Consider the following 21,485-nt stretch of genomic DNA (forward strand, 5'->3'; position numbering starts at 1 on the left):
AAGAAATTACAATCATTAAAAATGTGATTCTGGCGGCACGCTGGCCTCATAGTTCTGAGGACCCGGGTTGGATCCCGGCCCTGCGTGTGTTTTCTCCGGGCGGGCACTCCAGTTTCCTCCCACAAAACATGCAACGTTAATCGGACACTCTAAATTGCCCCGAGGTGCGATTGTGTGCGTTTTTTTTTTTTTTTGTCTCGATGTGCGCTGCGATCGGCTGGCGACCAGTTCGGGGTGTACTCTGCCTCCTGCCCGTCGACAGCTGGGATAGGCTCCGGCACTTGTGAGGATAAGCAGCTAAGAAAACGGATGGATGGATGGAAAAATGTGATTGTTATTAGACTATCACTATCCGTGTGCAAATGTTTTCCCTCTCATAATAATCATCCCAGCTTTATTCATCTGCTCCAACAAAAGCATTTGCCACCAGACTGTAACCGTAGCGGCCGGCTGTCTCATTACTTTTGCTAATGTTCTAACATAATTTTGTTGTTTTTTTTCCTGAAATGTGACAACGAGAAACGGAACAAACACACAATCGCCACCAGCACTCGGTGATGCTGCGCTGAAACATGAAAGTTTGTCAGGTGGAAGTAAACGCAGACGACGGCGGGAAAGAATCGTGAGAAGCGCCGAGCCGAGACGTCGAGCTTTTTGTTTTCTTCACGTGCGCATCTGCGAGGAGGCCACAGCGAAGGCTTCTGTCGCGCTCGGTCCGGATATCTGGACTTGGCAGGCGTCGGCAGCTTAAACCCGATGCTGCTTTCTTCGCTCGTTCGCTTTTTCTCTCTCTCTCTCGACGCTGCTGGTATTGCCTCAATTGCTTGAAACACGCCAAGGCCAATCCATATTTTTGTCTCTCATTCCATCCAATTTCCGAAATATGACCGATTGTTTCAAACCTCGACTTCTCGATGACGCTCATCCAGCCGCTTAACAGAAATGATCTTTTCCGTCCGTACGCATGTGTCATTGTGTTATTTCACGAATTCAGTTTTTTTTTGTGTGTGTGTGTGGGTGTGTGGGGGGGGGGGGGAATGCGCCCATTTGTCGTATTTTGCACTCACACCAGCTTTTCCTTTCACCGTGGACTCAATTTAGTGGAAAGGTCGCACGTTCTGGGCCTTCTGTTGAAACGCACCTCTGCAAATAGCAACTTTCAATTGCTTCCGACTTCCCCCGCAGAGGAACTCTTCCGACCGACATGCTAATTCTCAATTGCTACAATTTCCATATCCAAAGAGACGAGGGAAAAGGAGTCAATACACGATATACGTTATATACATTATCGCTCTCTCTCTCACTCTATCTATTCCATCCATCCAGCTATATACACAGATTACACATGATCTATGATATATATTTTAGATGATAGATCAGCTCTATCGAATATTGAAAAAAATATGTCAAAAAGCAAAATAATTAAAATCCAATTTGACATTTCCATCCCTCCATTTTCTGTGCAGCTTTGCCTCACTTGGGTCCCGAGCGTGCTGGGGGGGGGGGGGGGGGGCTTCGGGTGAGAGGCTTGGCACCCCCTGAACTCGTCACCAGCCGAAAGAGCTCGTCCTCGTGACGTCACAGTTTTCACGCCGCCATATTGCCGGTCAGAAAGAGCTGCTCGAGATTGAACCGGAGGAGAATATTTACAATACCCGAGACCTGTTGTGCTGTTGGTTGTCACAACAGACGAGACCGACGTCCAAAGAGATCATTCTATGGAATACCAGCTGAAAAGATGGATGGATTTCGGCAATTGAACGTGATGGATGGCGCCCAACCAAAATACACACACGCCTGTGTACCGATCGCTTCATTTCAGGTAGGAATTCTTCTTCTCAATCTCAAATTACCAAGAAGTATTTATAATGCCAAATTGGCTCATTTGAGAACAATGCATATTTTAAAAAAAGAAAATAAACCGTCTGTCGCAGCAGAGAGGTTAACATTTAGCTGCAATCGCTTCCGTGTACGTTTCCGTGGAGACGACTCCGTCCTTTTTTTTTGGTCCCCAATCATAGTCAATGAATGCGAGTTTGTGTAAAACCAGGGGTTATTTATGAAAATATTGGTATCTGTATTGAATACTAGCTGAAAGGATCGATGGATTCCGGCAAAGGTTAACGTGTGGCCGAACACGCTTCCTCGTTCACGAGCCGTCGAAACCGTCGCTATGTGGGATTTATTCTTGATTGAGAACAGATGCAGCAACAAAGTCTTTGTGTGCGTCCAGATTTTTATACCCTTTCAAACTCTTCCGTGAAAATCTCGACGACTTGCTCACCAGATACGTGTAAATCCAGTTGTCTAAGACAAGCGGGAAGCGGGTTCACAATCCACTTTCTTATCGGCAAAAACATCGACTTCGGCATGAAATCTGGGCCCTCTATGCCGAGTTTATCCAATTTTTCCACGTACCTTCGTTTAATTTCACCTTCTAAATGTGTAACGGTATCGGATAAGACTCTGGGCGTCGTGCTAGAAGACATTTTCATGTCGTCCCCACCCGACTTAACAGTGACGAAGGCTTTGTTTGACCGGCACTTCCGGCCAGTGACGTGATTTGATGACGTAGGTGCACGAGCTCTATCGCAAGGCACAGTTTCACCAAAAAAAAAAAGAAAATGTTTCCAATAGTACACGAAAAAAACTTCAAGTTTGCCAATTAACTCATCAACCTGTTGGGGGTCTGAATCGACGTCTTGCGGGCGTGTGATCAATACTTCCGTCTCCGGGTTGCTGCCACTCAAATCGATGGGGGAGGGGTGCAGAGTCGCATTCGCAATTACGCACAAATAGACACAACCACACATTTTCCAGGAGTGGTCTGAGTCAGGTAGCGCACAATCCATGTTCAAAACAGAAGGTCAGAAAAACATTTTTTGGATGACAAGTCTGTACATTTGTCCCTTTAATCAGGACGAAGCCGGAGAACAATCACAGCCTTCATCAAACTTTCAGTCCTCAGTTCTTCCCGAGTTTAATGTAGGCCAAGGGGGCACGCTGTCTAACGAGACCCGAGGAGGTCTGAATGTGAGCAAGGTTGCCAAAGTCTTCTCAGAGGAGGGTCAAAGCCAAAAGCAGAATAAGTGAAGCGGGTCAGCGAGCGCTCCGGAGGTGCGTTCGTGAGGCCCGTCACCAAAGTCGGGTGCTAACGAGTCTCACGGGACCGAGCGCAGAACGACGAGCCGACTTGACCGTTTCTCAAAATGGAGCCGACGACGGACCCGGATTTGTTTTGATCAGCTCGGACTGGGACAACCTTGACCTTTCAATCCCGAGCTGGCATTAATGCGGACGTTGCGGAATCCCGGGAGGTTCGCCCGGCGATCCCGCTCACGTTCGTCCAGCCTCCGCGCGAGCCGTCAATCTGCCGTCTTTTCATCTCCGTCGGCCGATCTTTGCCGCTGGCCTCGCCACTTCCCGACCTTCATCCTCTTCCCCCCCCGCAGCGGCTGACATTTATCCGCCCGATTTCTCATCTCCCAGTTGCGCAGACAGCTAATTCAATGCGTCGGGGATGTGAAGGAGCGCGAGGCGCCTTTTGTCAACAAATGTCATTAACCGACATGAGCGGCTGTACGACGGAGAGGAAATGATGGATGCAAACCAACGTGTGGGAAAACGACAGCTCGTGTGTGTGTGTGTGTAATTTCATACTTGTCTCCGTCCACTTGCAATCATTTAGATTTTCATGATGTCACTTTGAGTCCTTCTGTAATTGGAGGTCTCCATCCAAACCGCGTCTGAACTTCTTCCGTGGAAAAAGTTGCAGCATGATGACGTTTGAGTAACGCCGCAAATGGCTTTTTTTTTTTTTTTTTTTTTATCAACCTTGATATCATATTTCATATTGCGATTCAAATGGCTGGCTACCATCATTCCGAATGAGCCAAAAATATCAATCAGATAGTTTCCATAGAACGAAAACTCAGTAACCATGATAACAAAAATGAGTATACTGAAAGGATGAAAAGTCAATAAAATTGGTCAAAATAAAGTTAAACAATGGTAGATATGAAAATGACGCTAATAGGGAAGTAGTATATCAAACCTATGGAGAAGATTTAAACCAAATCCAGACCAAAAAAGAAAAATCTGATTTAATTTCGCTTTTAAAAATGTCCAGACGAGCCGCCGCGCTCGGATCTTCGGGATGCGTCGTCCACGCGTGTGGAGGACGTTGATAAAAGGATGCGTTTTGTTCTCAGCTGAAGACTTGTGGGAGCATAGAAATATGTCAACAGTGGTTGTAACCTCGGAGCACCAGCAGACGGAACAAGAAGGCAAAGAGCACAAAAAAAGGCCTTACCTCACCTTCCCCTTCAGTGGCTCGTCAATAGACGGTTTTCGACCACGTGACCACAGCCGGGCCACGCGGCCATGTTGGATGGGTTCACTCTACTGACGCGCCGTTCACTCTATCGATTTTGCACACAGACCAGAGTTACACAAATGCTCGTACGGCTGTTAAAAGTGACGCACGGTGGCTAAAAAGACTTTGGAAGGTTATCGGGGCTCATTAGATGTTGTTTCAAGAAACCTTTACGACAAGAAGTGCGCTTTGATCGACAATATCGACCCAGATGCCTTGGAGAAACACAAATGGAGCACACAAAAGTGGGCGTCGGTAACCTGTCCAGACATCGTCAACTTATCCCGTGGACCGACTAAAGGATGACAAAGGTCTGGAGGCCTCCAACCAGTTGATCCATCGGAAGCAAGCCGTGTCTCCACACTGCTAAGGGTCAGTGTAGCGCAATTTCAGAGGCTACTTCATTTCCGAGTGCTGTCCAAAGTATTCATTTGTGTGATTGCAGTCAGCGTTGTGTTCAATTGTGTCGATTACACCAACGAAAGCGGTGTAGATTATTATTATTTTCGTTTTGGCAAACATGCGCGCATAACGATCACTTTGGGGGGGGGGGGGGATGAGAAAAGCGAGTGCAAACCGAATATGTGAAACAATGAAACAAAGATTGAGACGGATTCATTATGGAGTACTGGGGAGGGGGGGGGGGGGGGTTTAGTTGCTTTTGTGAGCTGACAGAAAATACATATTTTGAGAGACATTCGCACTCGAGTATTACGTCGGCCCTACCAAGAACAAAATCCTCGGACGTAAGGGAATGACTCGGCTTTTCGATTGGCTCTGCTGATACGAGACAGCCGCCGTTGTCGCCGTTTGGTTAATAACTGCTCATTTTTCTTGAACTGGTTCTTGATCACAGCTGGCAGTGGAAAGAAAGACACTTTACGACGCCCGCTTTCATTTGAGCAACCGATAACATGGCAGTGGCCCCCCCCCATTAATACGTCTTTCTGAAATGATTTCTGCTTAGTTACCGTTTGTTTACTAGAATTCACCCATCCAAAACGGTGAACGCGACCTAAACCGGAAGACTATCTACATACGATTTCAAAGGTGTGCGTTGCGAGCACGACGTTCACCAGTTGATGAGGGGGAAGAAAAAAAGCGATCTATAGTATGTAACACACACGCACGATTATCGAAAGGTGCAAATGTGCAGCGGCTGGGAACTTGAAGTGCGATTCCTGCGGCTTCTTTCGTCGTTTTCTCGCTCTGAGGCCCAAAAGGGGGCGCTGCTGAAGTGAGTTTCATCGTTGGCCAAGAAAATAAGGACGGGCGAGTTCTCCGGGGGAACTTCGGAAAGAAACCGTTGGTCGCCGTGAAGCTTTTTGTACTGCGTTTGTACAGAGGAGCGAACGTACTCGACGGCGCCCTCTGCAGGGTTGGCTGACTTCATTGCTGGCCTGATATGGTTTGGATCCACGTTGTGCCCGCTTGACAGCTGCAAATATTCTTGTATTGTCTACAAAAGAAACAAATTTTCACCTATGAAACTGCAATCAAAAGCGCACTTTTCTGCAGCTGCAGATAATGCTTTTTTTCTTTTTTTTTTTGTGGATGCAATATTGATGTATTTATTTATAATGAGGACAAGACTTTTGGATAATGGATTTTTGTTTTTTTTATTTTGCCTTCATACACACAACACAATAGACTTGAAATAAACTAATCAAAATGTTTCACTTCAATTATTCGGATCTCCAGCAGCTTTGCTGTTGCCATTCTTCCTTCTTCCGCCGTTGTTATTTTTATTTTATTTATTTTTTTACTGCGCTGCAAGATAGCATCCATCGGTTGTCTGAGCCGCTTATCCCCACAACGGTCGCGGGAGTCTATCCCGGCGATCTTCGGGCAGGAGGCGGGGCACGCCCTGAACCGGTCGCCGGCCAATGGCGTCTCGTCACAGTTTTCAGATGTACGCGATTTCCAATGAGGTCGCATCAACTAACATAAGCAGCGGCTCGAAGAACAAACGCGCGTTAAGAATTGCTTGAAATCGATATTTGTCGTTTTCCTGAATGATTGCTCCCGCCGGAGAATTTGAAGGTGGTCCGGTTTTCACCTCAGGTAAAGGAAATCGGCCTTGAGTCGTAAACCCAGACAAGACAGACAGATGTTTAATATTGTCCGGTGGGAACTTTAGTAGCTTATTGACCTCGCTCTATGAGACTTTTTTTTTAAAATAATCTGAGTTTGTGATGGAAAACAAGCCAAAGTCTTTCCCATATTAATGTTCTTCTCTCCTCTGAGCTGTTGAGTGAAGCGGAAACAATGAGGCAAATTTCCCCGTGGGGATTATAAACAATTCATGTCGTTACCTCCGTCAGCGAGGTTACGCGTTCCTCTCGCATCTGCTGCGCTGTTTGTTTGTCTTCCAGCAGAATTATGCAAATGTTGTTTTTTTCTCCGCTTTTCTTTTCTTTTTTTTTTTTTTTTTTACGAGAAGTTGAGGGAGGGGTGCAGAATAGGCCAAAGCGAGCCATATTTGGAACTGGTTGCGAATATGAAAATTGCTTTTTTTTTGGGTGGGAGAGTGGTGGGCAAGTTACTTTACCCATCCATCCATCCATCCATCCATCCATTTTCTTTAACCGCCTATGCTCACAAGGGTGTGCTGGAGCCTATCCCAGCTGTCAACGGGCAGGAGGTGGGCGGGGTGCTCCCTGAATTGATCACCAGCCAATCGCAGGGCACATGGAGACAAACAGCCGCACTCACACCGACGAGGCAATTTAAAGCGTTCAAGGAATGTTTTTGGAATGTGGGAGGAAAACCGGAGTACCCGGAGAAAACCCACGCAGGCACGGGGAGAACGTGCAAACTCCACACTGGCGGGTCCAGGATCGAACCCGGGACCCCAAAACTGTGAGGTCAACGCTTTCCAGCTGTGCCACCGTGCACAAGTTCGTCTAAAATTTGCCAATTCTTCAACGTGGACTCTGTCCTGATTGGATGAGCCTCAAAGTTCAGCAGGTCCCTGAAGTCTCTCATGCCAGAATGTTGATTATTGGTGGATGCCAACCGTTCTGTTTTGAACTTGCGTTTTCCAAAAGGATTGAAAAACCGCGTGCATACTCATTTTAATGAGCATCACGAGGGATCAAAACAGATATCCCCCCTCGTGTTGAACCGCATAAGAAAGCAAACGTCTAAATCATTTCAAATCTATGGAAGCGAAATATTCAGTCGAGGTCAAAATGTTGAAGCGTCTGAACACATTCCCAAAAGTCTCTTTTGAAGAATGAATACTCAGTACTGTTGAGTTCAAATGTAGCCAGCTCGTTCAACAGCAGCTGCAGAATAAATCAAATATTAAGGGTGAAAAAAGCAAAAACAAAGGGATCAAATGTAGTAGAGTACACAGTACGTATCTGAGCTGGGAGGAGAAAAAGACATCGTATGTGTCATTAGTTATTATAAAGCGTGTAAAGGTGACTTTATATGTAAAATAATATCCTGTCGGATGCCCAAACTTACAAAGTTCTGATGACTCTCAACACTGAAGGGCGGCCATCTTTTTTTGTCCACAAATGTTGATGTACATGGAAATGATTAAAAAAAAAAAAAAAAAAGAAAACAAAACGATGGTACTTGGAACTTTGTAATCATGTATCATTCAATTTTCCAAGCACAGCAAAGTGTCAGCAGAGTGTTTTCAACCGTCTGTGTCACTTCCGCAGAAAAGAACCGTAACTTTTTTCAATTCCTTTTTACGCCTGGGATTTTTTTCATTTTTTTTTTTTTTCCATAAACTGCAAGATGGCGGGTGTGCCGAGCGTCGGCGTAAAATATTCCAGATTCCCCTCAGCTCTTCTCGGCGTGCTCCTCGTGTACTTTCATTCTTTTTTTTTTTTTTTTCCTGTACTGCATGTTATTGTAGTTATTATTTGACATTATACTTTTGGCTTTGACTTTTGGCACACAATAATTAAGTAAACGTTACACCCTTTTGGTACGAAAATGGAATCTATGATCTTGACATATTTTCTTGTCCCCTTTTTTGAAAGTGATGGCTTTTAATGCCATTAAAGAGCTGTTATCTTGAAAGAGTTCTGTGATTTTTTTTTTTTTTTTTTTTTCTGTATATCGTTACCGCCTCGTGTTGTTATTTTTAGCTTTCCCGCTGAGAGAATTTGGCAGCGAGCATTAAAACGCCGTACCGGAGGAGCCACCGAGGACCGGCCAACTCGTATCTTTGTTTCGCAACTACTCTTTGTGAATAAATCATTTGGAAAATACATCCGTCCCTCGAGTTCGCCGGCACTCTGCGGACAACAAACAAAGGACGCACGGTGGTGGGGGTGGGGTGGGGTGTGTGCGTGTCGATGGCCGTGCCAAACAACAAATGTGTGTCATTGCAATTATCCGTGTCTCTAATTATCACTTGCTGACATGAACAAATTCCCATCGGGGTGTCGACACGAGTAAAAAGGTCACTTTCAAGTACAAAGAGCTCGTCTTCTTTGAAATTTTGTGCAAAGGGGGATGATGCCGTTAATTTGGCATTCATACAAAGTACGTTTATGCCCCCAAGATGCAAGAAAGAAGCAACCGCAGCACTTTAGGGCTCAAAAGTAAGGTAACAAAATAACCGAATGCGTTCGTCATTTTGCATGAATGTGGACACAAAAAGGACTTCACAATGACCAAAAGAAGTTTTGAAGAGCGTTCGCGCAACCGTCTTGCCAGAATGGAGTCAAGGGGAAACGGCTGCGGCTGACGGTGGAGAAGGAGAGCGAAGATTGAACGCAGGAACGATTGGATGGAAGTTCAGGAGTGAGAAATGTTGCAAGAACTTTAAGAAGGTCTTGCGAGAAGGAACCGGTACCGTTAGATGCCTGTGTTGAGACGCCAACACGGATCATCATCGACAAGATTCCTGTTGTACGGTTTGAGAAGCCAAAAAAGATCAAGTTACTTGGTGCAGGAACGAAAATGAGGTTGGTAGAGAAGAGAAGTCGGAACTCAAGAGAGCAGGAAGGAGTGCGTGGGAAGTTGAAGAGGGCCACGGCAAAGGCCAAAGAGAACGTGGGAGTTGTACCAGAGGTTGGTCGAAGGAAGGAGGGAAGATCAAATTGGAAAGCAGTTGCAGCAAGACAGTTTGATTAACAGTCAGAGATCAAAATGTGCCGATGAGTCTGGACAAAGTGACGACTAGATGGAGGGAGCGCTGTGAGGAGTTGACGAACGAGGAAAGACAAAGGAGGACCGACGGGGTGGAAACGGCGACGCAGGGAGGCGGGACTGACGACGTCCGAGTGAGGAGAAGGCACACTTGACACATTGCTGGACTTGTAGGATGTTAAAGACGAGTGGAGAAAACTTCCAACGTGGAACAACGAGAGTTCCGAACTCGAGCAACCGCGGCGGAATCACGTAGACGAGTCACACAATAAAATGGTGGAAACGAGCCCTGGACGCCACGTTGCGAGTGTGTGTTTGTGGAATGAGAAAACGCTTCAGAGCGGGTGCCGAGAAAGATCCGGCGGTAGAGTACGCGCACGTCCGGATTGCCAGAGAACTACATTGGCCCAGTGGACGCCAGAACCGCATGAGAGGGATGAGGTACGCCGCACGAGTGACGGGCGGAAGACGATGAGCGCATCAGGGATCTGCCCTGAGCCACTTCTTCTTTTCTGTGGTGATTCAACGATGTCTACAAATGATATTGTGATTTCCGGTGAGTGTAGGAGAAGGCAAGCTTGTGAGGCGGAAATATAATGAGCACTGGAGGTCAGTCGCAGCTAGCCCGAGAAGGGGCAGGAGTTCAACTTCACTGGATTACATTGCCAGTTGCAAAAGTGAATCGGGCCAGGACGGAGTAGCTCATGGGTGATCTGAGCCAGAAGGCCAACAGCTGAATTGGAAGGAAAGGATTTTAGGACAGCAGTGGGTGGTTTTCGAGGCGGTAGCTACGGCCGGAAGACCGGATACGACGCTAGAGGTGGCGGAGTTGGAGATGCGCAGATCCACCTTGGGAGTGATGAGGAATGGGAAGCGCACACACGCCGGAAGGTCTGAGTTGCAGAGGACTTGCAGCAGATGTTGTATTATAGACATCGAAAGGAGGCTGGAAATGGAGTCGCCAGCAAACCATGCGGAGGACGGAGAGACGAGGAAGACGAAGATTCAGTGTGGCGACCGTTAAAGCAGGACAGAAAGAAGAGCAAGAATGTGTGGCGCCAAGAGCGTTTGTCATCATGGAACCAACGCGCACAAAAGGTGACAATGAGAAGTAGCCTCAGAGTTGCCGATTTCAGACGGGAGTCAAGCGAGACGTGGCGAGAATGCAAAAGCGCTTTTGCCGCTTCGCGTTCATTGCCAAGCCAAGCACTTCCTGTGCATTCAAGCTCGGCCTTGGCTGTCCCCGCGGCCCAGCTTCTTGGCTCCTATTGATTTCTTTGATTATTTTGGGGATGTGTCTGAAGCCGCCGAAGCATCAGAATGCTCAAGGATTTCTCAAAATCAATGTCATTATCTTACAAAGGATAATTTTCGAGCTCGAACGGCCCCCAAACTCCAAATAGTTGTCGAATTTGATAATTCACTTCGGTCAGTCTGCATGTTTCGCCTTCAGTGCTGCTTCCATTCCCGGCTGAGCAGCAACTTTGCAGGCTTGCTCGTGCTCGACTTGCTTAGATGATGAAACAACTCCAACCCGATTTCTAATTTTCCTCTGCGTCCGTCAACAAATATATTAAACTGCGCGCATCACGGTGGTGCTTGATCATTCCAGATGGCAAAGGTAGCGCCAGGCATTTTCTCTTTCAGCACGTGGATATTTTTTGGAAGTTGTAATCCATCTCTGGCTCATTGTTTTCTAAATTGCATTTGTAAGCAGTCTAATTAACACAGATATCAACAAATAGGGGGCGAGATTTCAAGCCTCGACGGCTCTCGTGCATCAACGGAAGGCGCCGGATCCGATTTCACAGCCTGCGTCCGCATTTGTCTGATAAATGATTTCCCCCAATAAGCGAGGAGAGAATGCGGCACCCCGGGTCGACTTTATCGCTCCCTCCGAATCTGACTAATCCATCCATAATTCATAGAGCAGAACAAATCCTCTTCGACTCTTCTCTTCACCCGAGCCAGGTACAATTTGTATTTCTCTTTCATATTTGTCAAGCTGAGCTCTGCTTTCATTTGGACTTTGACAGCAGTTGAAGCATTTGTGCGTCAAGCTCAATCAAATGTGTGATTTTTTTTTTTTTCCACTGAAATGTCTCATTTTCCATTCGTGCTGCAACACAACTTGACTTTGTGCTGGCCCAAAACTTTATGGCAGTACCGTTGAGTCAAAGAATCTTCAAGGTCCAAATCATTCCTTCCTGGGTGCTGTTTTTTGGTTCCCCATCTTTCCTTTCCTCAAAGGAAATAACTGGATGTGTTCACAGTCCAATTTATTTAAAAAAAAAAAAAAAAAAACAAATCAGCCCATTCTCCAGTGTAGGCAACATTTTATTCTATTTTCATGTTCTTCTCCAAACACCTTTTATTTTTGGTCCTATTCCAAAATGCGCTCCCATTACGGGTTCCACGCTGTACCGTAATATGACGTAGGCGCACATTTCTGCTGGCAAATTTCTGTGCTAAGCATCCTTGGAGTCTGGATTACATAACTCGTTCTGGGGCTCGCGCTCAGACACGACTGACTTTGCGGTTTCCGGCACAGTCGGGGGTCTTTGCGCCTGCTGAGCGCGAGAAGACGTGACAGATAATCGATGCACGCTACCGATCGCGCGCCGCCTGATTAAACCGCACGCGGTGACTCCAAATAAGCCACGAAATCGGAGAGGCCGCATCGGGGTTCTTTGTTTTCGTGCTGACTCCCAGACATCGGGGTGCGCTCGTAAAACGGCAGTCACGGACGAGGTCGTCTTTTGCGGCTCGGGCGGATCGCTAAGCATCCTGCGTTCGGTGCGGTAACGCAGCATTTGGACCTTGAGTGAGGGAGGGAGGGAGGGAGGGAGGGAGGGAGGGAGGAGGGAGGGAGGGAGGGAGGGAGGGAGCCCTTAATTGCATTCTGAAACACAACATTTCATTTCAGCCTATTGGGACTCAACGAGAAATAGGCCGTGCATACGAAGGGAAAAGCAACTGCGCAGCGAGACAGCACAGGTGAGACAGAAAGGGGGGGAAAAAAAAAATGTAAATACTTTTAAATTGGAGTGTCACTGCCATGAGAAAACAATGTCTGGAGAAAACATTTAACCATTTATTTAAAATGGAAAAAAAAAAAGATAGATGATGCGGGCAGGATCGAGCGGTCAGAAACTGGAAAGGAAAAGATGATGTACATCAATAACTGTTGAAAGGGACAAAAGGAGGAGAATTGCAAAATGTTAGGGAAGGAAAATCAAACAAAAAAATAAATCCGCTACACCACCTGCAGAGAATATTGATGGCACTGTCAGTGCACAGGAAAAAAAAAAAAAAAAAGAAAAGTACTCGACTTTTGGTTGCGCATGACTAAAATGAGGTCAACTGATGTCACCCCCTCCCCCTTTCCTCAGAAATGATCAAATAATTCTGCATTGTAATCATATGCAGCCAATGAACACGTGCAAATGAAGTCGATTCATAGGAGATATTCTCCAGTGTCGTCTCCAACGTGCACGATATCAACATTATTCTATATTTATTAGCCGTATGACTAGCTAGAACCCACATAGATGCGGCGGTGTACGGCTGGCGCAGAAATGTGACAGAATATCAATCAAGGACGCTTGTGGGCAAAGAGCAGAGGAGCAATTGAATTTCCTGTGCGGTGCAGCTGTAGGCTGCAGGGCTCAAGCGTGATTTGGCAACACAAAGCAGCTCGGTGCAGCCCCACTCGGATTTAGGGTTGGGGGGGGGGGGGGGTTTCCCCCTCTCTTCTCCCTCCCAGTTGCTGAAAAATGCAATTAAAGGGCAAAATATCCTCCCCTCCCTTCCCCCAATAAAAGGGAAATGTACGTCGCTGTTTATCTCGCATATGAATATTCACATGTTCGAAGTCGGGTGTATTTGGGCGACTTTAGGCCACCAGGAAGTGCTCCTTGAATGTTTAAAAGCGCCCTTTCTGCAATATTTATTCTTTTTTTTTTTTTTAAGCATGCGAGGAATTTGTTTTACAGACTGGCTGGTGTGATACAATGTTAACGGCAAATTCTTTGCTAATTAATTATTCTGTGCCAAGTAATGGAAAGGAAATACACACTGACTGAGAAGAGCTTTTTATTTTTTATTTATATTTATTTTTTTATTGACTGTCAGCGTTTGATGTTTGGAGAAAAAAAAAAAATGGAGGTTTGGGGCATTAAGATGACGAGATGAAGGCGGCCCATTGTGGTCATCCCAGGGCCGAAACGTCTGATTCGGATCGCAGTGGCGGGCGGGTTCAGGAGGAGGTCGCCATCCAAACCCCACATGGTTAAAAGCTCACGTGAGGTGGGGGTGGGGGAGATTCCTATCCGCCGGCCAAGGATTGACTTGTATGGAAGTAAATATGTGCCATTATATGAATTTGAAATGTAAAGTGATGACAATTTCAATTGTTATATTTCGGTGTAACTTTTCAATGTTAACAATTCAGCTGGCTACAATTCGCCGTCTGTGCCACCAGGCTGGGTTACTTCAGGTCAGAACCGAACACCCAGCCAATCGCAGTTACACTTTCTTAGTCACGTGACATTACATATTGAGGAAGCGTAATTGCGATTGGCTGGCTGTTTGGTTCTGACCTGAAGTAACCCAGCCTGGTGGCACAGACGGTGAATTTTGGACGGCGAATTGTCGCCAGCCAAATTTCAGACAGCCAATTGTAGCCGCATCGCCGCGACTGCCGTAAATAGGACGCCGGCTTGCGAGAACGCGCCTTTTTGTGCGTGCGCTCGACGTATTGGCCACACTTGAATCAAGCGGCGAGGTGGATGATAGTTGAACGTCTTTTTTTTTTTTTTTCATGGCATCACACGATCAACCAAAACTGCCTCGCGACCTTGCGCATTGAACACCCCTGGTGTAACTGAATTTCCTTTGACGTGGCTCATTATGTTGTTGACGTTTGACGTAAATGCGTTTGCAACACGAGAAGCAGCTGGGAACATGCGCTTTCAGCCCAACATCTGTACATGCTCAGTACGGTTAACTTGCATTTCCTGTTTCCGGGTGAATACTGATTGTTTAAAATCGGCGTTGTTTTGTTACCAACGTTTATGAAATAATCACGTTCATTAATGTCAAGACTACTCAAAAGAAGCGACGTCTTTCAAGATGTATTTTTTTCTACTCGTAAGAAATTTTACGCGTGGGTCGACTGTGCAGATGTGCGAGCGCGCTCGTCAAATCACAGTGACTGGACTTGTGATTTCTTTCCTTTTATGATGGCAGTCGCGGTCGATTTGTATTTTCAATATTTGTCCCGCGCCCACCGGTTGATTTTTTTCAAAAAACGGCGCACCCCGGGCAGCAAAACCACATTTGCGCGCCGCTGTGGCTCGTCGTGTTTAATTTAAAAGTAAAACAGAGCGCACATAATATCACAACATATACAAGTGTGACTACGCACAAGCACACAAGTTCAAGTGCTAATTTGCAGACGCGGTCCCCGTGGCAAAGTTCACACTCGGGATTCTGCCGGTTTTTCGGGCGATTCCTCGCGAGTGTAATTGCCTTCCGTCGCTTCAATTATCCTTCGAGAAAGACCCGATAAGCCTAATCTGTTTGCTCTCCTCGGGCGGCCGTCGCTCAGGTACGTTGTGCCACGGTTGTGTTTGTGGCTCAACGAAGGACGCCCCCGCGTTTCATTTCACCGCTTCTGTCCAAGTGAGGCTAATTGGCTAACTCGCGCACTTCATTTGAATAAAATGGTTTTATTGGCTGCCATTACGCCGATGGAGTTGCTCCACTTCAGACTTTGGTACGCGACATTATATTTTACAACCCAGCGTGTGTCAATAACGCTGTCACATTTGAGAGTTCCGCTTTTAGCGTTTCGACCGTGAGGTCTTTTCATCAACCGTCGGGGTTGGAAAAAAATGACCAGTCAAAATAAACAACAAAAACATCCATAAATGTGTTATTCAGTAAGAAAATAGCTTTACCGTTGTGCTTTTCTAATGACGTACAGTCATGAGATAATTCAATGCAGTTTTTGCACATTGTGCTGTTCATTTTGGTGTAATACAAACACAAATATACAATACGGTGTATGCACACAGTCGAGAGTTGCTGCGTAATGCAGTATGCTAATCATTTGTCGCGGGGGATAAAGAATATATGCCTGTGAGTATTGTTTCAGCATGTCTCCTTTGGTTGCTCCACAATTTGTGTTCAAATATCCGTTCACCCCAGTGCTATTCCCATTCCATAATGCAAATGCGAATGCCGTTTATGCTAACTTAAGTGTTAAGTCTCTTTGTGTCAGTGTCAGCGATGAGAACCTCCCGAGCACATGTTGCCAGCCTGAAGAATCCCCGGTGAGTTTGGAGGCTGAATGTTTACGGCTAGCTTGCGGCGTGGCCTCGGCGCTCGCGTCACTCTGCATTTGTATTGCGTCCTCTGCGGAGAAGCCATCGATCGCCGAAGATCGTCTCCCTTGTGGCATTCCCAGCGGAGAACACCGCACGGCTTTATCGCCTCGTCTTCCAGGCCGACACTCGAGTCTCTTTAGATCCTCAGCAGAATTTGTTAGCGGAGCATTTCTGGTATCGCCGGTGACGATTGGCTTTTTCTGCACTTCTTTGTTGTTGAATGTGAGCAAAACTGGAAATGTTTGACTTGTCCCAAGCCATCACGTCCACTTTCATCGGGTACATTCCGCTGATTAAAAGTGGGAAAAAAAAACGAGCTTACGGGTTTTGTCACCCGACGTGACGGATTGTTGTTTTGGCGCCGCGTCTGCGCCGTTTGCTTGGATGGTTACACTTGAACGGCGGACGACTCTCGCAACTGTCAAGGCGCCGTCACTTCCCAAGGACTGCGGCACGTCCCAGAAGGTTTTCGGAACTCCTGCAGCAACGGGTTCATGTTTTCCTTTCAGGTGGCCGAAGATGAACTTGACGTTGTTGAAATGATTTGAATTCATGGCCGCTGTGTAAAGGTTGAAATGCAGAGGTGGTCTTCACCTGATCTGCTCGTGGCTTCCATCGACGCTCCCTTTGGGGATGGTTGTGGTTTTTGGCTAAATATCACAGCTCGCAATCCCGAGGACTGAGAATGCTTCTCAGGTGATCTGACCACTAAGATGATGCTCAATGTAGTACGACTATGAATTTAGAATTGACCCATTCACTCCCCCTGCATCTTTATGTTTAAAAGTGCTTATGCATAATTGAGCAAGCGATGCTGTGGAAACCAAACGAATCATCGGACAGGATCAACTACAAAACCCTGCAGACTGAAAGAATGCCAGATACAAAATTCTCACGACGGTTTTCCGCATTGCAAGTTCTATTTTACAAATGACCTCTTTTTTTTTTTTTTTAGTAACGCCCTTAATGGCGTAAATGATGTGATAATATGAAATTACAGAGCATTTTTCCATCCGCCCGACTGTGAAACCCCATCACATTTTTTTAGGAAGTTTTACTTTGGCTCCATAGCAGACGATAATGGGAAATAATGCAATAAGCTCGCAGCGGAGAGGTTGTAGTTCCCCACGAACGAAAAGGTCAAAACGCATTTCGGGTGACGCGTCAATTTTACTGCCGGCTCTTCTAAATGCTGTTTAAAAAAAAAAAAAAAAAAAAATCATCTTTGTATAGCAAAAAATCGAGCAAAAGCACCTTCTCGCGAGTCGCACCAACATTATTTCCTGCCAAACGTTTTCCGAAAGTGCGAGCAATGCAAAAGAAAGAGAAGTGTGATGTCAGCATTGCGCGCAGAAAACATTTTTGATGTGAATCTTAATGAGAGTGGCCACTGCGCCTGACTGCCGGCGCCGTCCCCACGCGCCAAAACAGCTCAATTAAACACACTCCAACGTAAACGCGGAGAAGCCGACGAAGGTCCCCCCGCGGAGTCGCATCAGAAAGTCGCCGATTGAATATTTCAAGACGTGCCCCAGTAATGAGCGGCCTACTTCCACGGCTGAGCCTGCGGTCGCCTTTTGTTCGACGCTGGGAGAAAATCGTCTGCGACCCTTTTGCAGTGTCTTACGTTTCTGCAGAAATTGCTCGTCAAATGGACTTGATCCAAATCAGGCGCTGACCCGGGAGTGGATTTTGACTCCGGCAAGAGAGATTCATCCCGCTCTCCCCCCACCCCGACCGAGTGAGGGTAAAAAGTACAAATCTTGCTCCCTCCTACTCCGACGGCGATTGCGTCACGACCCATCGGAACGAGAGTAGGGCCCAAATGCAGGACTCGGAAGACGCAAGGTAGTTGAAGAAGAGACACGTTTATTGTACGCAGGGGTCGGGGATCGAGCAGGCAGTCCGGTGCAGCAGCGGTAGTTGGGACGTCGGGCGAAGAGAGCAGGTGAGCGGGCAGGCAGGAGTCGGTGCACGGGAGAACAATCAGCGCGGGCAGAAGTATCAAAAGGAGTCCGGCTTACAAGGTTGGTCGGAGAACGGGCGAAGGTCCAATCAGGGATACCGGAGCACACGAACGGGACATGAAGATCAACGAACTGGCGCCGGCCAGTTGTCATCGCGGTCATATAAATCCACAGCCTAATCAGGCTGCATGTGGCGCGGGTGTGCACCTCCCAATCAGCGCACCTGGGCGGCTCGTGCTGGAGCGGCCGGATCATGACAGATTGATCCTGTTCCCTCTTGTGAAATGTACAAATCGCACGAACGTCACCCCTCCCCCTCCTTCCACTCATTCCATCCGTCGTCCCCAATCCGGATTTTCCAGAAATTCCCTCCCATCCCACCGGAGTCCTGCCAAAAATGTTAGCCTCTAACCTGTGTGCTTAAACTAATGCCACACAAACAATTACTGCATATATCTCACTGGTGGTGTAGTGGGACTCACACCTCCCTTTGGTGCGGGCAGCGTGGGATCGATTCCCGCTCATCGACGGTGTCGATATCTGCCTTGTGACTGACTGGCGAGCGGTTCAGGGTGTATTTGGCCTTTCGCCCGAAGCTATCTGGGATAGGCTCCGCCTTTCCCGCAACCCTTCTGAGGATAAGCGGCTTGGATAATGACATGACACTCGAAATAAGGTCAATATTAGGGAAAAGTAAGTGAACCCCCGGGTTTTCTGAAGTGGCTCACCCTTGACCTGAAGGGGTTGAGGTCAGGACTTTGACTGGAATACGGATCCGTTTCAAGACGCACTCGTTGATGCGGTGTTAATTTAAGCAGGCCGTTTATTCTTGCGATTTAGAATAAAATTGGATTGAACGAAATGATAAAGGGTTCACATACTTTCTTTCACCTTCCACTGTACTGCGCTGTACTGTTTCGCTGTCCGTGGTGCTAAAAATCGTTCGCGCTTAGCCGATGAACAAAAGCGACGACCGCAAATTTGCGTTTGGTCGTCCGCAACAGGCCGGCTGCCATTTATCCGGTCGGCGCGACCCGCACTGCTGCGGAGAATGAGAGGCTGTTAAAAAGAAATTCATTGTCTACATTTCTCTTTTATTTGATAAACAAAACTCAAGGAGCTCAACACACGCACACACCAAATCAAGATGTATTCATAGAAAGCGGCAATTCCTCAATTGGCCTGCACGTTTCACAACGCAACGCTCTCTTCATAAAACTGTATGAAATGCTGTATGCTACAGTTCCGCGGTTAATGAGAACGCATGACCTTTGACCTGAATGACAAACCCATTTTTCAAAAAATGCACATAATGGGATTCGTCAAGGAGAGCGATACCTCGACTTACAAGTGACCCGACTTGCAAGTTTTTTGTTTTGTTTGTTTTTTTGCGACGAGCCACAGTTGGAACCAGCTGTAAAATGAAAACACTTGCAAGGGGCAAACGCTCGCACGGAATTAATCGCATGCTAAACGGTAAAAGTAAGATCGATACAATAATAATAATAATAATAATGGATTCAATGATTTATCTCCAACTATTTTGAGGCTTTGATGCCTGCTGTTCATGTGTTTGCCAAATCTGACACCCATCACACGTCTACAAAGCTCGCCAACTTCTTGATGTCTGCCCGCACGAATCCATCGAATGAATCAAATCAAAGCCACAAAAAAAGTCTTTGGACCAGCAGTCTGCCCGTGCGTGCGCCGCAAGTTTGATTTTCGTTTGGAGGCACAAATTGAGAGCCAGTTTGTGGCGCCACAAATCCACAAACTGGGACGCGCCGTGTCATGCTAGCAATGCAGCGGGCGTGATGTCGCATCGTTTACGTTGGACGCTACGTAGTTTAGTATAATACGCGCTGCGAGGGGCGTGGCCTTGGTCAGAGAGCGTCCAACGGCTGGGCATTGAGTCAGTGTAGGCGCCACATTAAAAAAAAAAACACACACACACACACACACACAGTCGCTCATACAAATTCAATATGAGAAAAGTCGTCATTGGGTAAAATTGACCACCCGGCTTTGTAAAAGTTGAGTGGGCATCCTGGGCATTTTTCGACATGTGACGGGCCGGCGACGGCGTCTTTCCACTCAACCGGATCATGTCACGTCCCTCGAACGGCAGTTGAACTTTGGTCCGCCTGCGCTCTGAAAAACGGTTTTTCTAAGTGGAGAACAAATTGTGGCGCCGGCAAATGGGAGGCTCGGTCCGAGAACTTTCAGGTCACGCGCGTGGGACATACGGACTTGGACAGGAAGTAACGACACCACATTAATGATCAACGCAGTTTTCTCAATTTCCTTTTTTTTTTTTTTTAATTCTTTTTTTATCCTTATCTCATCGTTACTGGCTGAAATCAATCTTTTTGGATTTTGATTCAAAAAGGAAATGGCCGGACTCCGGAAATGTCACGTGCAAGGTAGAGGGGGGCGTGGCCTATGACGCATGTCACCGGTCACAGCTGTTTCACGTGAGGCACTGTGATTAGAACAAGTATTGACGTTGGAGTTTTGGCATTGGGTATGCTTTACCACATCCGGGGTTCCTCCGCCACTGCGCCGTTAGAGTCCAGTCCCCGTCTTGTTGCGCTCTTTAGTCCTCTCATAGTTATCGGCCATTGTTTCTTGTTTTTTGGATCCTGCCCTTTTGGACTGTGTTTATAATAAAACCCGCTGAACATCATGCCTTTGTCTGGGAGTCCTGCATTTGGATCCGCCCCCGCACCAAGAAATGTCCGGCAGGGCACGGCTAATTTGGGGAGGGGGGGGGGGCACAGGGAGAAATTTAGGGGTCGTGGCCCGCCTGTCATGCCGACACCGCTTGGGTGGCATTAACAAAATGAAAACTGCAAATTTCCCCGTTGATATTCAAAATCTTTGGTGATAAATATGAGTATATTGAGAATGGACAGCTTTATGGTTATGCAATATAATTATAATGGTTTTCCCAAAGCAGGACAAAGTGGCCTTAATCACATTCTCGCCTTTTGTCCAAATCTTCCCCACCTAATGAGATATTCCGTGTTGATGCCATTTGGTACGCCCCCCCCTGAGTGAGTCGAATTAGGCAGAGGGAGAGAGAAAGAGAGAGAGGAGGGGGCGGTCGAGCGACGGGAGGAGGAGAGGAAAACCTCCAGCAAGCGCGCTCTCCTTGCAGCCTGCAGTGTGTCACTCAGTCACGGACAGAACAGAGCAGAACTTGGACTTATATCGAACCGGGCTTCGGATTGTGACGCCGCCGACCGAACGGAGGTAAGCGAAGCTTGGTTTTTTGTTTTTTTTTTGGGGGGGGGGAGGGGGGAGGTCGGAGTTTGTTGACAATCTACAAACGGGAGTAACGAGTCCCACGCTGGCTCGACTTTTGGCTTGAAATATACTACGTAATATGTAAATATGGAGCGGTAAATATGTGGAGATGGGCTAATTGCTACCGCGAGACAACTCTGTGGTTCGTAATCCGATTTGGAAAGAGATCCGGCATATGGCACCGTCCCCAAATAAACACAAGATCGCCTCATCGGCTTGAACGTTCCATTGTGTCATTTGGATCGATCGTGTTTGTAGAAAGTGGCGAACCGAACGCCGCCCGAGTGCTCGCTCGTTGTCCCGAACCGCTCCCCCCCCCCC

General features: G+C 47.0%; 1 protein-coding gene across 12 annotated transcripts in view; it reads left to right on the forward strand.

Moving 5' to 3' along the window:
• Window positions 1-21,485, forward strand: part of spock1 (SPARC (osteonectin), cwcv and kazal like domains proteoglycan 1) — a 120,297-nt gene that overhangs the window by 29,468 nt on the left and 69,344 nt on the right. For 8 of the 12 annotated variants that reach the window (XM_061835067.1, XM_061835069.1, XM_061835068.1 and 5 more), the window contains one exon: window positions 1,690-1,822. In XM_061835067.1, the coding sequence (XP_061691051.1) occupies window positions 1,739-1,822 (84 nt within the window). In that variant the 5' untranslated portion in view covers window positions 1,690-1,738. Of the gene's footprint in view, window positions 1-1,466; window positions 1,607-1,689; window positions 1,823-15,478; window positions 21,111-21,485 lie in introns of those variants that run through there. The other 4 variants (XM_061835062.1, XM_061835063.1, XM_061835065.1 and 1 more) reach the window with 4 other exon arrangements.

Source organism: Syngnathoides biaculeatus, chromosome 11 (assembly GCF_019802595.1).
Source record: "Syngnathoides biaculeatus isolate LvHL_M chromosome 11, ASM1980259v1, whole genome shotgun sequence".
NCBI classification, from domain to species: domain Eukaryota; kingdom Metazoa; phylum Chordata; class Actinopteri; order Syngnathiformes; family Syngnathidae; genus Syngnathoides; species Syngnathoides biaculeatus.